This window comes from Babylonia areolata, chromosome 3 (assembly GCF_041734735.1).
Source record: "Babylonia areolata isolate BAREFJ2019XMU chromosome 3, ASM4173473v1, whole genome shotgun sequence".
NCBI lineage: Eukaryota > Metazoa > Mollusca > Gastropoda > Neogastropoda > Buccinidae > Babylonia > Babylonia areolata.
The window spans coordinates 45,695,252-45,715,251 of NC_134878.1; the positions used below are offsets into that span (position 1 = coordinate 45,695,252).

The 20,000-nt window shown below is 45.2% G+C and overlaps 1 protein-coding gene across 8 annotated transcripts in view; it reads left to right on the plus strand.

Annotated features, from left to right (window-relative positions):
- The window catches only part of LOC143280018 (protein phosphatase EYA2-like), a 320,010-nt gene that overhangs the window by 229,413 nt on the left and 70,597 nt on the right, over nt 1-20,000 (plus strand). For all 8 annotated transcript variants that reach the window (XM_076584470.1, XM_076584473.1, XM_076584469.1 and 5 more), the window contains one exon: nt 6,968-7,028. In XM_076584470.1, the coding sequence (XP_076440585.1) occupies nt 6,968-7,028 (61 nt within the window). The remainder of the gene's footprint in view (nt 1-6,967; nt 7,029-20,000) is intronic.

Sequence of the window (20,000 nt, forward strand, 5' to 3'; positions counted from 1 at the left end):
CCCACACACAAAAGATCAGCAACCGATTATTCAACACACACACACACACACACACACACACACACACACACACACACTCTCTCTCTCTCTCTCTCTCTCTCTCTCTCTCTCTCTGTCTGTTTGTCTGTCTCTCACACAACAAGAAATACAACTCCACTGTCGCCCACCCCCCACCCCCCTCCCCCCCAACCCTCTCCCCATCATCACTATCGGGCGGACTGCGTACCGGCTGACTGAGCGCGGCCCGTTATTACTTGGGAGAATTAATAAAGAATACACTACCAGCTTCGGTGTGTAGTGATGACTCACGGCAGAAAAAAATCAACAACAACAACACACACACACACACACACACACACACACACACACACATATATATATATATATATATATATATATATATATAAAGAAGCGCCTGATTTATGGTCTCTGTTCGACTCCCGTTGACATTATTATTTCCCTTCACAGTCCCTATTACTGCTAAAGCCCATTGTGTCGTTGGCTGGGAGTCGAGGATCACACACGATGCATATCTGATGATTGGGAGGTGGACTGGGGGGAACAGCCATAACCTGTCATTTTTTAGACGGCGGTAATAGAAGTTTAAGAAGGGGTGAAAAATGTTGTTGTTTTTCTGACTGAATGGCCGAAAATACAAGGGAAACGAATGAATACTTCACGACTTTTTGTTGTTGTTGTTGTTGTTTTCAAACAGAAGAAATTGGTATGCGCAAGGGGTATTGAAAAGACAGTCACTCAAACGAAATCCATCTGTGAAGAGCAGTGAGCCTGTATTGGTCCTGAGAGGGAGGAAGGAGTAGTGTGTCATTTATTTATTTCTGGCGGTTCATTTAAATTAATAGTAAATTCGTGACCACGCGAGTGGATTTTTTTTCCCCAAGCAGTGCCAGGGGCGATCACCCCACACCTACTTCCTCCGCTGTAATGAGGGCCTTTTTCTTGAAGGACCATCAGGATCTTTCAGACTCGGAGAGAATTGTGGTGGGAGGCCATGAGTGTCGTGGAACATGGTTGGGCTTGGGCGCTGTTGAATCGACGATGGCATACACTCACTGGCCATCACTTAAATGAAATAAAAGTTGAAAATAAGAAACGAAATGACTAGCTGAATCGGTCCCGGAAGCAGCATTGACATGAAGTTGTGTGTACCTTGTGAATGGAGAGAGTTACCTCTCTTTACTATTTGTTAATCATTATTTTGATCTCCTGGCCTCATTGTTGATTCACTTCAGATAGCATAGCACACTGCACCCTCCCTCTCAGATCATGGAGGCTATTACTCTCTTCACATGGGAGTTTCGTGGGCTCTAGTTGATTTGTTCTTTTGTTTTGTTTTTCTTGACTTCCATGACTACATTCAAATATACAGTTAACTGCGGGCGGTGAATTCCACTTACAATGATCACGTGTGCTGAAAACGAACTAACGCTCTGAAACGTGTAGTACGTATATCGCCACCGCCATCATTGTCACTATCAATCTTTTCCGATAGAAAAAAGAAAACCTCGTCGTCATCATCGATCAGTATTGTCGTCGTCGTCATTTTTCATCTGTAACAGTATCGTCATCTCATGGAAGAAGGGGGACAGTATGTTAGTTTAAAAAAAAAAGTAAAAAGAAAGACACATAACAGCAACAACAACAACAAAAACCAACAACAATTTGATCACATACTCGACGTCGTCGTCATCATCTCCGTCATCACACGACCTCGTTGTCCTCGTCAGCAGGAAGCAGAAACATGCGTCACATGTTTAATGTATGGATGTATGTGCACACATTACAATAGGACTTCAGTATAGGTTGTCTGTGCAGGGACCACTGCAGTATTTAGAACGGCCACCAATTGGTTCCCTGCCAGTTTCTGATTTCCACCACTAGCACTCTTTCTCTCTCTTTCTCTCTCACTCACTCTGTCTCTGTCTGTCGGTCTGTCTGTCTGTCTCTCTCTTTCTCTCTGTGTGTGTGTGTGTGTGTGTGTGTGTGTGTGTGTGTGTGTGTGTGTGTGTGTTCGACACCCGCTATATATCAACGGCACTGTGAGATGCATGAAATACTGGTTAAAGAATTTGAAAATGGACATGGACAGATAACCTAGGCAAGCCTACTTGATGTTAAGAAATCTGGATGATAGAGGTAAAACATGCTGGGCAACATTGGTTATAAATGCATTATTTCAGTTGGGCTTGGGCTTGGGGTTCAACCAAGGTGTTGGACATGAAGCCGCCTTTATTTCCTCGTTAAAACAAAGACTGACAGACAGTTTTCTCCAAGACTGGAACAGTTCTGTAACGAATAAGGACACTTATGACACTTACAGATTCTTCAAAAGTGATTTTGAATGTGAAAAATATTTTGAATTCATGAATATAAGATGTTTCCGTGACTGTCTTGTGAAACTACGAATTGGTGTGTTACCAATAAAAGGATCCAGGTGGCGTAGGTCCCTCAAATTAAATTCCAGTTATTAATGTACAGTCTGTAAAGCTGATGAATCCGAACACCACTTTATTTATGTCTCCCTCATATACTAGTATCAGAAACAAGTACTTACCAGGTATTGCCCAAGAATACACTGAAATATTGAAACATGAATCTATTCAAAAATTAAGGAAGTTGAGTATGTATCATTTCTATCCCTTTCGTCATAGACAACGGTTTGAAGATGTGTCATTTGACCTTTGTTAACAATAGTTTGGTCTAATTATTCAAGTTACTACTCAATTGACATGAAACGTATACCAAAGATGTCCATTTTTTTTGTAAGAGACCCTTTCCTATGGGCTGGTGGCCGCCTTAAGGAATAGAATTTGTTCTTGTTCTTGTGTTAAGCTACACACGCTCAACCGAGTTCCTTGCGACGATGGTCGGTCAGATCACCCTCAGCTAAAACACATGATCCCGTTCCTGTTCCTGATGCTGACATTGGACTTTCTTGTTGCCCCTGTGGAAGTCACTGTGTCTGTATACTGACGTTTTAAAATCAGAAAAAAAGAAGAAAAACAACAACAACAATAACCAAAAAAATCGACAACAGCAACAACAAAATAAAAACCCCAACAACAACGTTTACACCATGAAGGAGCAGAAGAAACCTCCGTGCGGTTGTCATCGGCACCAGTCGGACAGACTGCCCTGTCCTCCTCCTCCATCTCCTCCTCCTCCTCCTCCTCCACCTCCACCTCATCCCGAGAAATGGATGGAGCAGCGCGGAAGGTGACACCCAAGTGTTGCCCCATGACCTGCAGGACAGACAGACAGACTGGCGGGCACAGAGAGAGAAAGAGAGAGAGAGAGAGAGAAAGGGGGCTAAAAATGCATTGGCTGATTAAGGCTGGGGTCTTGGGCAACCGCCCGCCATCCCTCTCAGACTGCGCGGCTCTCGTGGGGCTTGGCTCGTCACACGCCCCCCTCCTCCTCCCTAGCCTCTGGCTCCACGTAAAAATGAAAGTGGGAAGGGAGGGTGGGAGGGGGTAGCATTTGCATCCTGACGGTTGACCTCTGGAATATTAACGATCCTCTCGTTTAATAGAGTTCGGTGGGGTTTTTTTGGGGGGAGGAGGGTTTGTAAAGGGAAGGGAAACATTTGTCAGATTTCAGCGTTTGTTGGAACACGATATTGAATCGTCGGGTTTTTGGAGATTGAAAAAGGATGGCCAGAGTGACAGAGACATATGATTAAATGGATGGATAAATAGATAAACAAACATTTAAATACACAAAGAAATGAAAAGAAAGAAGAAAGAAAGAAAAAAAACTATTTTAAAAACTCCTTATCAAAGGCTCACATCATTCCAGAGTTGTTGCTGAGCGTAAAACCATGTTATACTCAATTTCACTCATTCCATCCGCAACTAAGCTATGAGATAGTCGCCCTGATCATATAAAATGTAGCCATCCTTTATCTGTCAAAAAGATAACTTTCCTCAGGCGACACAGTGATCCCATTGTATCATTACTTTGGTAACAGAGAATAGATTCATCGTCGTAAGATATGTTTAAAGGTGAGTAAACTTAACCAAGATGTGTTAGGTCGTCATCTTCAGTTGGGACACACAATGTTCATTCTGTGACATCATTCTGTCTAGCTGTACCTGTCTGTCTTGTCTCTCTCTCTCTCTCTCTCTCTCTCTCTCTCTCTCTCTCTCTCTCTCCCCCCACCCCCCTCCCTCCCTTGCAAATTAGGACAGTATGAAAAAAACTTTTGACGTGGAGGGGGGGGGGTATATATATATATATATATATATATATAAAGTTTGGATCCACGCAGGAAGCGTTTTAAGCCAGCGGAAATTGAAAAACAAAACGGGATGCTCTGCAGCAATCATGGAAGATGCCTTCTTTTTCACGACTATAGCTAGGTGTACATCCGTGGTGTTTGGAGCAAGTCAGGCAAATTTCACTGTCGGGAAGGGTGGGAGAAAAAAAGAAAAGAAAAAAAGAAGTTATATCTCTGGTGGTTAGGATCAATAGAGCAACTCATGCTACCAGAGAGTATGAGCAAGCATCCGATAGCAAATTTCATGGCCAGAGAGTACGGTAGGAACGGGGTGGGGGGGGGGGGGGGGAGGGGGGATGGTTAAGACAATTTCCACCGTTGGTCTGGAATAGTCAGTCAACTTGGCGGGCAGATAATTTGAAGAGGGTGTGTTTGGGGGAGGGGGGGGGGGGTTGATCACGTGGGTCAGTGAAACGACTTCCGGTTCCGTTCAGGCTTTCAGTCATTTTGTCCAACCGGGTTGTGTGGCACGGGGCTTTACAAATAACATTACAGATTTAGCTTCTTGTTGGTCAGAACAGAATGGGTGCATACTGTGTTGCTTAACCCAAGCAAACTCCAACCCGCACCTGTCTCGCCTTAACTCAAACCCTTACTGGGAACATTCTACCTCAGTTTTATTTCATGGACCTCGAACCTTGATCGAAACTCGCATCAGGCGTGTGAGAGTGGAAAACCCGTTTCTCCGAAAATTTTAACTCCACTTCCATTTCGCGGACTTCGAAACCCCTCCCCCCATTTCCCCTGAACTTACACCCGCTCATACTCACTCATATACGATACCTTAACCCCCCCCCCCCCCCCCCCCCAACCCCCCAACCACCCTCCCACCCTCCCAGATCCATTTAGATTCATAACCCCCCCCCCCCCCCCCCCCGCCCTCCTCACCCTCTCCAGAACTGTTTGAGAAAAAAAAAAACACCTTCATATGCTGCTTGCCAGAGTGGATAGAGCTTGGAAACCAGCCTCTCGCCGACGGGTTCATTGATTTTGCCAGCGGAAAGACGGATGGGGGAGACGACAGCCTATGGCTTGTCAGTGAGTGTCATAAGTGTCATCCAAGACAAATGAGGACCTAGCGGGCGGCGCGGCTCCCGGCCGCTGTGATGAGGCCCTGCGATGAGGGGGCGAGCTATGGGAACAAATGAGGAGAGGCATTAGGAAAATGCAGCTCTCTGCCACGGGGGGTCGGGTTACCGCCCGGCACCCCCCCCCCCACCCCCCACCCCCCTGCGTACACTGCCTGATCATTTGAGGATGAACAATAGCACGGTGCTGACTGGGTCTACAGTTCTAAGGGGGAAGAGAGAGAGGGGGGGAGGGGAGGAAGGGAGGGATAATTAGAGTTTTCATCCGTGTGTGTGTGTGTGTGTGTGTGTGTAGAGGAAGTGGCGGGCAGAGAGAGAGAGAGAGAGAGAGAGAGAGAAAATAAGACTATTTTATAGAGTAGTACGCTTGGTGCTTTGCAGAGAGAAATTGGACCAAGTTCGTATTAAGATTCCTCTAAAAGAGTAGTCTTTGCTTCATAGGAACAGACTGGGAAAATCGAACGTATTTAAAAAGAAAAAAGAAAAAAAAAGGGGGACACCCCCCCAAAAAAACCCAAAAAAACAAAAAAAACCAAAACAAAACAAAAAAAACAAACACACAGACACACACACACACACACACACACACACACACACAGAAAAACAAACAAACGATTATTCTCAATGTAGAACGAAACGAGACAAATTAAGACCTAAAAGGAGAGTATCCGTGGAGTTACTGTTAACCCAAGTCACTGTTTTATACAGGATTGAGACTCTCTCTCTCTCTCTCTCTCTCTCTCTCTATCTATATATATATATATGAAAATTACACACGTTGTCCTTTAAGATGTATCACACTTCCAAGCAGTATCTACTGCTACTAATGATGATGATGATGATAAATGAACAGGCGAGCTGTACTAATATCATGATGCGAAGACGGATATGTGGAAATGTCCGTTATTATAGGCATAAAACCCATTCAGTCTCCAAAACAGTTATTATGTCACGAGAATTATGTTAGTTCGCATATCTTTCCTCTCAAGAGTAATGTACGCATTCAGCAACAAAATTGGTATTCCGTAACGCGGGGGTGGGGGGCAGGGTGTATGGTGGAAGTGGTGTGTATGTGTGTGTCTATGTCTGTGTGTGTCTGTGTGTAGGCGGAAGTAGGAGGATACAGGTAGATAATTCTGATAAGAGACTGCATATAGATGTGTGTTCCACTATACACTGTGCATATAGAGATGTATATTCCACTATACACTGCGCATATAGTACACTATAGACTGTGCATATAGATGCATATTCCATTATACACTGTGCATATAGATGTATGTTCCACTATAGACTGTGCATATAGATGTATAATTCACTTCTCTGATACGATCCCGTTGAAATCCCCTTTGCCACACAGCCTGTTCGTTGGGCTTGGAGTGAACGTCTTTTTACAGGAGCATAATAATGTATGGACCTATTAGAGCTACAAGCTACCAAAGGTAATAACAACAGTCATAGCGTATTCATTTTTTTGTTTGTTTATTTTTTTAAATCGTTTTATTATGTAATATTCATAGACGTTGGATTGTTCAGAGTTGATTATTAATCTGTGGCGTGCGCGTGTTTTGTCTGGCAGGTGATCACGGCAAACCCTCTTCGCCTTACTCCACTACAGCAGCATATGCAAATTTTTACAAGTGAGTCACAGCTGTTTTCGCTTTACCCGGTTTTGTGTGTGTGTGTTTTTTTTTGTTTTTGTTGTTTGTTTGTTTGGTTTTTTGTTTGTTTTTGTTTTTTTGTCCTCGTCATGCACTTTTCTGTATCCTTTAGTTGTTTCACTTCCTGTCTGTGTGAGTGGCTGTCTGTGTAAGTGTCTGTGTCAAGAGTGTTGGATGGATGGGGGATTTGTTTGTTTATGCGTTTCGTTGTTGTTGTTTGTTTGTTTTTGTTTTGTTTTGTTCATGTGTGTTTATTTGGTTATATATACGCGTGTTTGTCCTGTCTTGTCTTGTGTTGTCTGTGGCTGCTTTTGATTAAACCTGTGCGATTTATCGCTCGACGTGTATCTTTGTCTGTCTTGTCAGTTTTGTCTCTTGTTATCTGATTCTCGGTCATTTTTCTGTCGTTTGCTTCTATCCCCACCCCCACCCCACCCCCTCTTTCCCCCCAAACAACCTTACCTCTGATTGACAAATAGTAAAGAGTGGTAACTCTCTCCATTCACAAGGTACACAACTTCAAGTCAGTGCTGCTTACGCTACCGATTCAGCTAGCACACAGGTAAATTAAAAGGTACATTGGAACAAACCCAGACACTTCCTCAAAAAAGGAAGCGCCGGGCCTGTCCTTATACCGATCATCTGACATGTGCACACAGCAGCAAAGACAGAAGAAATGTGCAAACACAAATAAGCTTTTATTCAAGACTGGCATGGTCTTTTTAATCCTGAACAAGCCACACAGAAGACATTGACAATACTGATTGGTCGCCCCTTTTGTGTGCGGATACGAACAGTATTTGCTTTGTTCGTTCCTTTTCTGGGTTTCTGTCATTGAAAGTGGACTTCGATTAATCAGTGATTGGGGTTTTGTGTGTGTGTGTGTGTGTATGTGTGTTTTAAAGCAAGTGCGTGCTTTCATGCGAGACGTTTTCGGAAGAAGAACTGCATAATTACAATAATCATAATAACGATGATGATGATAATAAAAGCGCGTTGGAATGATTTATTTTTGCGCGGCGAAGTCATAATCTGCGTCGTGCTGTAATAATTCATGGTAGACACACACCTGTCGCATGCCCAGATGGGCCGCGGTAAATAAAACCTGGGCAGACCTGATAGTAATAACACACCTATCTCTCTCTCTCTCTCTCTCTCTCTCTCTCTCTCTCTCTCTCTCTCTTTCTGTGTCTGTCTGTCTCTCTGTATCTCTGTTTCTCTCTCATATACGAGTGTGCGTGCTTGCCAGCCAACCACCCAACCCCACCCCACCCCATCCCCCCAAGTTAAAATACCGAGCGGGTGTAGCTATTAAACACACACACACACACACACACACACACACACACACACACACACACACACACATGCATGCATACAGGTAGACAGACAGACATATATACATATATACATACAGACAGACAGACATACAAACACACGCACGCTCTCTCTCTCTCTCGCGCACACACACACACACACAAAGAGTTTGCATTCCCCTTCAACCACCTCGGCTCTCTCTCTCTCTCTCTCTCTCTCTCTCTCCTTCTCTCCCACTCTCTCTCCCCTCTTTTTCTCCCTCTCCCTCTCTCACCTCTTTCTCTCCCCCCCTTCTCTCTCTCATTTTTCTCTCTCACCTCTCTCTCTCCCCCTCCCTCTGTCTCCCCATCTCCCTCGTCCACCTGGGCCCTCACTACCTTCGTCTCCACCCCACCACCCCCCACCCCCACCCCTCTTCCCGCACGTGCTCTAGCAAGCAGCAGACAGACGTACCGGTGGCAAAAATCGATAGAGTAATGCAGTTTTCAGCTGGTGAGCCAGGCACAGAGAGAAAGGGGAAAGAGGGAGAGGGGGGGGGGAGGGAATAAGTGGGTAGAGAGCGAGAGAGAAAAGGAGGGGGAGAAGGGGGGAGGGATAGTGGGGGGGGGGGGGGGGGGGGGGGGGAGAAGGGGCGTTCCCAGTGGTCCCCCCGGGGCAGTCAGGGAGCAGATTTAAGAGTAGGCTTCTAATTGCACGTGAGCTACGCGGGCTGCCTTGGGAGCCATTACCTTCTGTGTCATTACTGGGTCTTGCTTCCTCCCTTCCTCCCTCTTCCCCCTTACCCCCTTCCACCCGCCTCCCCCCCCCCCAACCCCCTCCTGCCATCCCCCCTCCCCCCTAAAGTGTCTGGTTTAGGGTCCAGCCATTCTGTTTCTTGGTATAGTGGTGGTGGTGGTGGTAGTGGGCAGAGTAGGGGGTGGGTGGACAGCTAGGATGTTTTGTGTGGTGGAAGGATCGATTATTTGTGTATCGAGTTTTAGTCTTTATTTGTTGATTGCTTTATTCATTTATCTATCCTTGTGGGTTTCTAGAAGCGTGTGGATATGAATTACCCTTGTTTTTGTGTGAATTTGTCTGTTGGGGTTTTTGTGTTGTTTTGTTTTGCTGTTGTTGTTTTTGTGTTGTTGCATGTTGTGTGTGTGTGTGTGTGTGTGTGTGTGTGTCCGCGCGCATGCGCGCGTGTGTGTTTGTGTGTGTGCTATGTATGTGAAATCCCTTCGCGAACCACACAGAGAGAGAGAGAGAGAGAGGGTGGGGGGGAGTCTTCAGTTACATCTAAAGGGAAACATGTTTGGTTGGTTTTTTTGTTTTTTTGTTTTTGTTTTTTGTCGTGTTTGTGCTTTAAACCTTTCCATTTACATTGTGTGTGAGACAGAGAGGGAGAGATCGTGTTTGATTGCGTGCGTGCGTGGACAGCACATCCATCTGGCGTCGTTTAAGAATGAAAATTCATACAGTTGAAATAATAGCTTCGAAGTGTATACACAGAGTAGCAGCCGTGATGTCAATGCAGACAGATGCAGAGGTTGTTTACCGCTAATTTGTGAAACGTTTTGATTTTGTACTAGCATCATACTGTCTTTGGTTTGTTTTGATAGCCCTTACAATTGTGGCCATCGCGTTGGATTCAATGGATTGATTAAGTCATTTTGATGGTGAGTGGAAAGCCTGGTAGGTAGGTTTAGGGAATCAACTGTTTCACCAGTGGGTGACATGTCAGATCGTCATCATGATTTTCTGATCTGTAGTCTGCCTGAAAGACTGCCTGAACGATTGAGGACTTTAAGGAGAGAAGAGAGTGTTTGGAGTTTCCGCTCAAAAGAAAAAAAAAGAAGAAAATATTTCACACTTCTCTGTTTTGTTTTTGTTCTGTTTTTTTTTTTTTTTAACGAGGTTTGTTCCATAGCTTTATCTGTTTGTTGCTTTTGAATGAATGGTATGGATACTTATATAGTGCATATCCTCGGTCGGAGACCAAGTTCTATGCATTTTACAAACACAGGGTCATTTGCACAACAGGCTGCCTACCTGGGTAGAGCCGACTGACAGCTGCCACTGGGCGCTCATCATTTGTTTTCTGTGTCATTCAATCAGATTTCAGGCACACACATACACAGGTCAGACAGACATGTACAATTTTATGTGTATGACCGTTTGGTTTATTTACCCCGCCATGTAGACAGCCATACTCCGATTTTCGGGGGTGTGCATGCTGGGTATGTTCTTGTTTCCATAACCCACCGAACGCTGACACGGATTACAGGATCTTTAACGTGTGTGTTTGATGTTCTGCGTGCGAATACACACGAAGGGGGTTCAGGCACTAGCAGAACTGAACGTATGTTGACCTGGGAGATCGGACAAATCCCCCACTATTTACCCACCAGGCGCCGTCACCGACATGAGAACCCGGGACCCTCAGATTGAAAGGCCAACGCTTTAACCACTCGGCTGTTGGGCCCGTCTTGTTAGAGTCCAGCTGACCTCACAGGGGTCAGTTAAGGACCAGATCCATGGCTTGTTGGAGTGGGGAACATTACTTTTTGTCATAGCTCATGGATCGCTCTTCTGTTTTTGTTTAATCCTTTACTGGAAAGCATGTCAGGACTGGGGTTTAGAGAGAGAGAGAGAGAGAGAGAGAGAGAGAACTTAAAACGATTTTTTTTCTTTGATATTAAGATTTTTGGCATGAGAGAGGATGATAGGATGTTGAGCACTGCAGACCAATGACAGAATCTGCACTGAGAGCAAACTCTTTATAGGACATTATCTGAAAGATAAAGTGTGAAAGATAACGTAGAAGGCAAATGGTTTACATCAAATAACTGGTTCAGCCACGAGGAAGAAGATGGTTGACATCAGATAACCGGTATATACATGAGGAAGAAAATGGTTGACATCAAATAACCGGTACATACATGAGGTAGCAAATGGTTGACATCAAATAACCGGTACACACATGAAGAAACAAATGATTGACATCAAGTAACGGGTACATACATGAGGAAGCACATGGTTGACATCAAATAACGGGTACACACATGAAGAAACAAATGATTGACATCAAATAACGGGTACATACATGAGGAAGCACATGGTTGACATCAAATAACGGGTACATACATGAGGAAGCGCATGGTTGACATCAGATAACCGGTACATACATGAGGAAGCACATGGTTGACATCACATAACGGGTACATACATGAGGAAGCAAATAGTTCACATCAAATAACCGGTACACACACGAGGAAGCGCATGGGTGACATCAAATAACCGGTACATACATGAGGAACGCCAGACGGCAGTTGATAGCAGATCGGGGTGTGAATGACATCATAACGCCACGTGCATCATCATCTGAACGTGTACACTTCAGTCCATCATTGTCTTTGTCGCAGCTGTCGCTCTGTGGAGGGGAGGGGGAAGGATGGTGTGGAGGTGGGGGCGCCACAATGGCATTGACTACGCACACACACACAGACACACACACACGGATGTGCAAGGCGAGAAACAACAAAACAGAGCTTTATCATTTCTTCTCACCACCCCATGCACACCCCCCCCCTCCACCCTCCGTTCCCCCCCCCCAACACCTCCCATCTCGGCGACATGGCCGAGTGATAATTTATAACAAAAGCGCGGAGTGAGGTGGTGGGGGACGACTTTGCGTTGTTAATGGGTCATTTCAACGGGGAGATTGCACTTTTCCCCGGGGTGTTGGATTCGCTCGTTTATCTCGCCACTATCGGACCTCGCCGCTATCGCCCGGCGCTAATTGCAAACACACTTGTCGCCTCGTCGCTTGCGACGGCACCGGCAGAGGGTGTGAGGATGTGTGTGTGTGTGTGTGTGTGTGCTGTCAGAAAGTCAGGACGATTTAGTTGTTGTTTTTCTGTGTTGCTGTCTGTATGTGTGATGGGGCGGGGTGGTGGTCGGGAGGGTGTGTGTGAATTGCTCGGCAAGGAACGGCGACAGGATGGGTGTGTGTGTGTGTTGGATGTGGGGGGCGGGGGTGGGCAGAGGTGGTGGTGATGATAATAACATGTGTAGCAATCTCAGCAACAACGATGACGTTAACAGCCACAACAACCACAATAACAACAAAAAACAGTGCAGAGGGTGAAGGACGGGGAGGAGGGCGGGTGACGGGGTGGGGGGTGGGGGGGGGGGGTGTACTTGCTGCTTTTTAACGTGAGAAAGAGAGAGTTGGAGGAGACTGATACAGAGGGGGGTAGAGGGGGCGTCTGTTGTGGCATTATGGAATGTAAGGGACAAAATACATCAGTTGAAAAACAGTGTGTGTGTTTTATATATATATATATACATACATACATATATATATATATATATATATATGCCTATATGCATTTGAAAATGTATGCTAGCATCGTAGTTTTTGTTGTTGTTTTTTCACATGAAAGTTATGGTGTACATATTATGGAAAGAGAGAGAGAGAGAGAGAGAGAGAGTGTGTGTGTGTGTGAGTGAGTGAGTGTGTGAGTTATCCCCTGATAATGGCACTGGTGTACTGCCTGCCTATCAGGCACTGCCCCTACAATGACGCAACACTGTAAGTCAATGGCCGATGATAGTGTTCCACCTTGACATTGGAAACGGACATTGCCTTCCCGTCATGCCGCGCCTGATAGATAACTGGTCCTGCGGTTCTCGTGCCGAGTTATCCGCACGTGATTTCAAAAGCTTAGTTTTGGTGTGTGCGTTTTTGTTTGTTTGTTTGTTTGTTTTTGTCTGTCTGTCTGTCTGTCTCTCTCTTCCCCCCCCCCCTGCCCCCGCGTCTGTCCGTCTGTCTCTTTGTCTATCTCTCTCACTCCCCCTCCCTCCTCACTCAATTCTTTTTTCTGTGTTTAATTGTCTTCCTGTCTGTCTGTCTGTCTGTCTGTCTGTCTCTGTCTGTCTGTCTGTCTCCCTCTCTCTCTCTCTCTCACTCACTCACTGTCTGTATGTCAGTCTTTGTCTCTTTATCTGTGTGTGTGTGTTTTGTTATCTCTGTCGCTTTATTTCTCTCTGTGTCTTTGTTTGGGTTTGTCTTTGTATGCATGTCTGTCTGTCTCTGTCTCTGTCTGTCTGTCTGTCTCTCTACCATTTTGTGTCTCCGTCTCTTTCTGCCTCTGTCTCTTTCTATCTTATAAGATATTGTTGCCCGATCCCGAAGGGGAGTGTTAGTTATCTGCTGCCACTCATATATTTTTCAAACATTGTCAAATGCAGTCCAGTCAGCTGACATGGGTAAGAAAGTTGGGGACATTATTGACGCAAGACCAGGCATGTGTAGGAAAAGTACATGTAGATGCTTTCTAAGAGATTTTTCATTGTTAACCCTAAGCCTCCTAGTCACATTGTGTATGGAGAAACGGGTAGATTTCCAATTTTTATTTAAAAAGAAAACTTGCATAAAGTTTGGGCATCGGCTAGTATGGGCATACGAATGAAATTATATACCCACTAAGTATCCATAACATTGCTCATGTCTTTGATAAATCAAGACTACGTGACTTGCGTGTGTCGTATTCGCAAATGTCTATATACACGTTGGGGGTGAGGGAGGGGGGGGGGGAAGCACAGTGCATTGAAATTTATATTCATATGACAGCATGAAGATGCTCAAAGTTGGCATGATTCGTTGCAGTCCCATGGTTTCGCTCAAGCTTATTCTCAGTTCAAATATACCCTTCTGATCAGCTCTTGTTTGTTTGTTGTTGTTTTTTTAACAATATTAACAGTGTAAAAGATTTTCAGGAAAGAAACGGTGCACTTTTTGCAAGAACACGCTAAAATCAGAACCTCAGTCTTTGCTTATAATACCCTACCTACAATGAATGGATAAGAAAAAAAAAAGAAAAGAAAGAGAGAAAAAAGACGTGATTTTATTCCGCCAAAGTATTTTAGAAAGTCTTGTACTGACCCTGATGTTTTGCGAATTCTGTCCTTGTATTTGTACGAAGCCTTGGAATTTAGGGAAATTGTTTACAGCTTAATGCTCATGATTAATCTGATATTTCCATTGTTGCACTGTTGATAATGGGTTTTTTTCTGCTCATAACTGGTATTATAATGATTGTTTAACTGTTGATTATTCCCCTTCATGAGGGGGCCAGACCTAAACTGAATAAACCATCTCCGTCTCAGTCTTTCTCTCTCACTGTCTGTCTCCCTGTTCTTCTTCCACTCCTCTCTCTCTCTCTGTCTATCTCTCTATCTCGATCACTTGTACTTTCCTCACCCTCCTCTTATATCTAATGTTCATCCTCCTTTTTTTCCCCCCTTACCCGTCTTCATTCATCCTCCACCCCCACCCCACAACTCTGTGTGTGTGTGTGTGTGTCGGGGGTTGGTGGTGGCGGATTCTGTACTGACGTGGACTCGTGTCGGAGGACAGGAGACAAATTGATTGGAGCGAAGTGTTGGGCTGCGCAGGGGGAAATGAAGTTCTTCCCGTTACCATGGAGACCGGGGGAAGCGCGCGGAAACCCCCTGCTGAGGGAGGCAGCACGAGTCTGGTACCTTCAGGGGGAGAGGGGAAGGAGGTGTGTGTGGGAGGGGGAGGGGGTGCTGGGGGGGGGGGGGGAGGTGAGAAGAACAAAGAACCTGAGGGAGAGAGAGGAGAGTAGTGGGATGGACGCACAGGAAGTGAAATCACCGAGAAACTAGTCAGTCTATGGGGAGAGGGGGGAGAGAGAGAGAGAGAGAGATGGGGAGGGGAGGAGGAGGTGGTTGACAGGACAGACACGCAGACTACGTTAAGGATTTATTTTCTTGCGACAATGATGGGTATACGTCTTTGTTTTTGAAATAACTGTTTTGCAAAAAAAAAAAAAAAAAAAAAAAAAAAAAAAAAAAAAAAAAGCAAAAACACAATACAAAACAAAACAAACAACAGCACCCCCCCCAAAAAAAAAAAAAAAAAAACAACAAAACAAACAACCCCCCCCCACCCACCCCCGAAAAAAAACCCAAAAAACAACCCAGTACCAACCTTCCAATACAGATAATGATTTCCTGTCTTTGTATCTTCTCCTCTCTTTGTCCATGGCGGTGTGTGCTTGTGTGTGTGTGTGTGTGTGTGTGTGTGTGTGACTGAGAGAGTGCAGACCGGAATGAGTTACGGGTGAGCAAGCAAAGCAAGCAACGGGAAATGTCTGGGCACTTTGTACCCATGGGGTTTGACAGTGGTTTCGGTCAGTGAACAAGCGGTTCTGCAGGAAACGTGGCATCAGAAAGCGAGCTTGTACAGTGTGTTGGGCAAGGCGTCACCCACATTAATGTGTCACCCTTTTTTTATTTTTTTTTTTTATTAACATTGATAAATAAAACATACATAAATACATGTTTATGGTCTTGTTAGAAAAGTACATGCATGCAGCAACATACCAAATAGATGCGTTCGCGTGCGCACACGTTCATAACGTATCTACATACATCCACACATGTGTGCCCTCAAGCATGCACACAAACGTATAAACATACGGATGTAGATACATTTCTACATAATTATGATAGTCAATTTGATGACAGGTGAACCGACTTGGATTTATCTAGCATTGATGTTGCAGCTTCTGCATGGAGATGTGCAACATGCACGAATGCTTCAGAAGTCACACATGTTACGTTGGTTGAAGACACGAAGTTGCGCTCACACAAAATGACATATACACTTGCAAGCAAAATTCGTTCAGTGAGGCATATTATAAGAGGAATATATATGTAACTTCTTCAATGCATGTGGTTTATGCTTAGGCTAAATTCTATGTGGGAGCCAGGTTGGGTTTTGTTGTTGTTGTTGTTGTTGTTTGTTTGTTTATTTGTTTTTTTCCCCCGTTAAGTTCGTTTTCTCCAATCGGGCCTTAAGACGTCAAAGAGAGAAAATAAAAAGCAAACTTGTCTGGAATTTTGGAAAAGGAGTTTTGACTGCGCTTTCCCCCCTTTTCTAATTCCATTGTCCTTGTTCATATTTGGTTGTTGCAGCCTGTTACGTGCATTTTCTGTTAAAAGAGTAGCGTCTCAGGCTGCTGCTTGTTGTGCTCAGTGTTTGACTGTTTGTTGCTGAACGAATAAAGCTTGGTTTCAAACCAACAGGAGAGAACCCAGTCGTACAGGTTGGTACTTTGGGAGAAAATGTTGCCAGGTCGATCACGTCCACAGTAATGTCAGAACGTGACCATTTTCAAATCAAAAGATTGTATTATTTGGAGGTGAATAACTGTGAAACGGTTGTCAGAACATGGACATTTTTATATCAGAAGACGGTATTAGTGTGGAGTGATGGCCTAGAGGTAACGCGTCCGCCTAGGAAGCGAGAGAATCTGAGCGCGCTGGTTCGAATCACGGCTCAGCCGCCAATATTTTCTCCCCCTCCACTAGACCTTGAGTGGTGGTCTGGACGCTAGTCATTCGGATAAGACGATAAACCGAGGTCCCGTGTACAGCATGCACTTAGCGCACGTAAAAGAACCCACGGCAACAAAAGGGTTGTTCCTGGCAATATTCTGTAGAAAAATCCACTTCGATAGAAAAAAACAAATAAAACTGCACGCAGGAAAAAATACAAATAAAGGGTGGCTCTTGTAGTGTAGCGACGCGTTCTCCCTGGGGAGAGCAGCCCAAATTTCACACAGAGAAATCTGTTATGATAAAAAAAAAAAAAAAAAAAATACAAATAATATTTGGAGGTGACAGTGAGTAACTCCGATCACAGTGTCAGAACGTGACCATTTTCATATCAAAAAGACGGCATTGATATTCGGAGGCGACAGTGAGAAACCATTATCACGATGTTAGAACGTGACCATTTTCATATCAAAGTTATCATTTGGAGGCGACAGTGATAAACTATGATCACGTTGTCAGAACGTGACGATTTTCAGATCAAAAGACGGTATTATCTGGAGACCACAGTGAGAAATCAGCTAACCGGGCGGGGCGCTACGTGTAGTTGGCAGAAAGACCATCGCCGGCCGACCTTCTCTTCAGGGTTTTGGGCAGGGGAGAGGGAGCGAGCAGTGGGCTGCCTGGTGTTGTGTGGTTAAAAGCCAGGAGAGCCGAGCAGCCCGGCTGATGGCCTTTTAACGGAGAGTGGGGGCCCATGTGGAGCCCTCGAGAAGACACTTAGCCCTCTCTCTCCACAAGCACCTCACCTGCACCGCCATCACCGTTCTTTTCTTTTCTTTCTTGCTCTCTCTCTCTCTCTCTCTCTCTCTCCATCGTCATCCCAAGCAGTGCTCGCCCCCCCGCCCCCCTCCCTCTCTCTCACTCACTGTCTCACGTCTTGGAAGGCGTGGGGTATGGGCGGCACAGGCTTCTCTCTTCCACCTCGGAGAGCGGTGTGACCCGCCGCTTAGTGGTCGTTCCCTGGTGGAAGAGCTGTTGTCTCTCCGGAGCCTGTCTGCCCTTCCAGGCCCTGCCCTGTGGATTGCTGGCAGTGGTGATGGTGTCTTGAAGAGGCTTGGAGGGGAGGGTGGGGAGGGTCGGAGGGCCTGGGGGGCGGGGGAGAGCCAAGAGGCTCTTTGCAACCTCTCCAGCGCTAATCGGCCTGCTTGGGAGCGTGTTTGACTCGTGCAGCCAAGTGTCATCTGTTTATCGGCTATTAGCCGCTGGGGGGCCTCGAGACACTGGCCAGACCCTGCTGCTTCGTACAGATGCCGTCTTCAGGGGGGGAAAGCACTTCACACAAGAAAAGGCGCGCGCGCGCGCGCGCACACACACACACACACACACACACACACACACACACACACACACACACAATAGGAGGGTGCGCGCGCGCGTGGCTCTGGCGCACCTACGCACGTACCACACGTACGCACACTTCAGTTTCTGGAGTTGTTGTGTTCAGCGCCCTCTGCAGGGGGGTGGGACAAGACAGAGAGCCTCTCAAAACGCATCTTAATTAACTGAAAAAAGGTTTATATTTAATCCACATGGGGGATGCCATTATCAGTATAATAGAGGGCTTGATTTGCTTTTTTTTCTGTATGAGGAGTAATCCCCCCCCCCCCCCCCAATTTTTTTTTCATAACGGGGAGTCTTTATCGAATTAACTGAGAGTCGTTTCACGATGACTACTAGACCATTGCAGATGTTCAGTTCTCTTCTGCAGGCTTTCAGCACGACTCGAGTGTTTTCACTTCCCCAGTCGTGCAATCCATTCGCTCGTTTTTTTCTTTCAAAACTTCTCTTGACCCGTTCGTTCATGGTTTTTGTTGTTGTCTTTTTTTCGTGGGACTTTATCTGCCAATGATGTAATCCCTAAACAGTGAACATGCGGCCTTGAAACGGCTCTGAGCTAGAAACAACCTGGTTAAAACGGCTGATAAGTAAACCCACGCATACATGTACCTCGACGTTGGCTTGAAAGTTTATCACCCTTTCGCTTTCCGTGAGCTCTGTATCCAGGTAGTGTGTAACATGCCGTCGTTTTTTTCCGTTGTGAAAATTGAGAAACGTCGTGTACCTCAACTGACTTCTTAGAATTGTTATTTCAGTCAGAGGGGTGGGGAGGAGAGTGTGTGGGTGTGTGGGGGGGGGTGGGGGTGGGGGTACGTGAGGGTGAGAGTGGAGTCAAGATTTGTTTGCTTTTAATTTAAGGGAAACACGCATTATCTTAACAACAACGAGAGCAACAACGACGACGATGATGATGACGATGACGGTGGCTAAGTTGACGATGATGAGTATGATGATGGTGGTATTGGCGATGATGATGGTGATGATTTTATTTATATGGCGCCTTTCCTTGTACAACATGCTTATTGCTGTGTTCAATAAAAATCCGACGTGTAAAACATGCATTTAAACGTTAAAAACGACATTGTGCATACATAGCCCTGCAGAGACATCCCACTACACACCCAAACACTAATTTACGTATAGTTAGTTATACATACAAAAACGCAGATGACGCAACCAAACACGCATCATAACATGATTCATGATGTTAGTTCTGGGAGATGAGATGAGAGAGAGAGAGAGAGAGCGAGAGAGAGAGAGAGAAGGGGGATGGGGGATGTATGTATCTTATTTCTACTGTATCTGTGTTTGTGTATGATTTTCGATTTAAGTTGGTACCTTGTTATGTACTATCTCTCCCCACCCCCCAACCCCCTCAATATTCCTTGTGACCCCGGTACACTTGGAAATATAGACATTCTATTCTATTCTAACATGGGTACTTCTTTGGACTTCCCTGACAAGTCAGTGGATACTGTTCTTACGTGTATGGTTGTTGAAAATAACGATTTGCGTGAATGAATCAGTATGCGTTTCTGCTTGTTGTTTTTTGTCGTTCGCCTCCTCTCCCTCCTCCTCCTCTTCCTTCTCTTTCTCCTCTTCCTTCTTCTGTTCCTCCTCCTCCGCCGCCTCCTCCTCCTCCCCCTTCTTCTCATTCTTCTTCTTCTTCCTCCTCTTCCTAATAGGCAGCCAATTTCAAAACGTTGAAGAATCTGCTTCAGTTTAACTATTCTGTTCATGAGTTATTTAGTTGGCAGCTTGTATAATAATGTTTCGTTGCTCTTCGTTCCTGATTGGATGCTGTTTTGACATCATATTCCTGCGTGTGTTTTTTGTTTTGATACCTCGTCATTCTTGCATGGCTTTTCGCACGGGTGAATTCAAAAT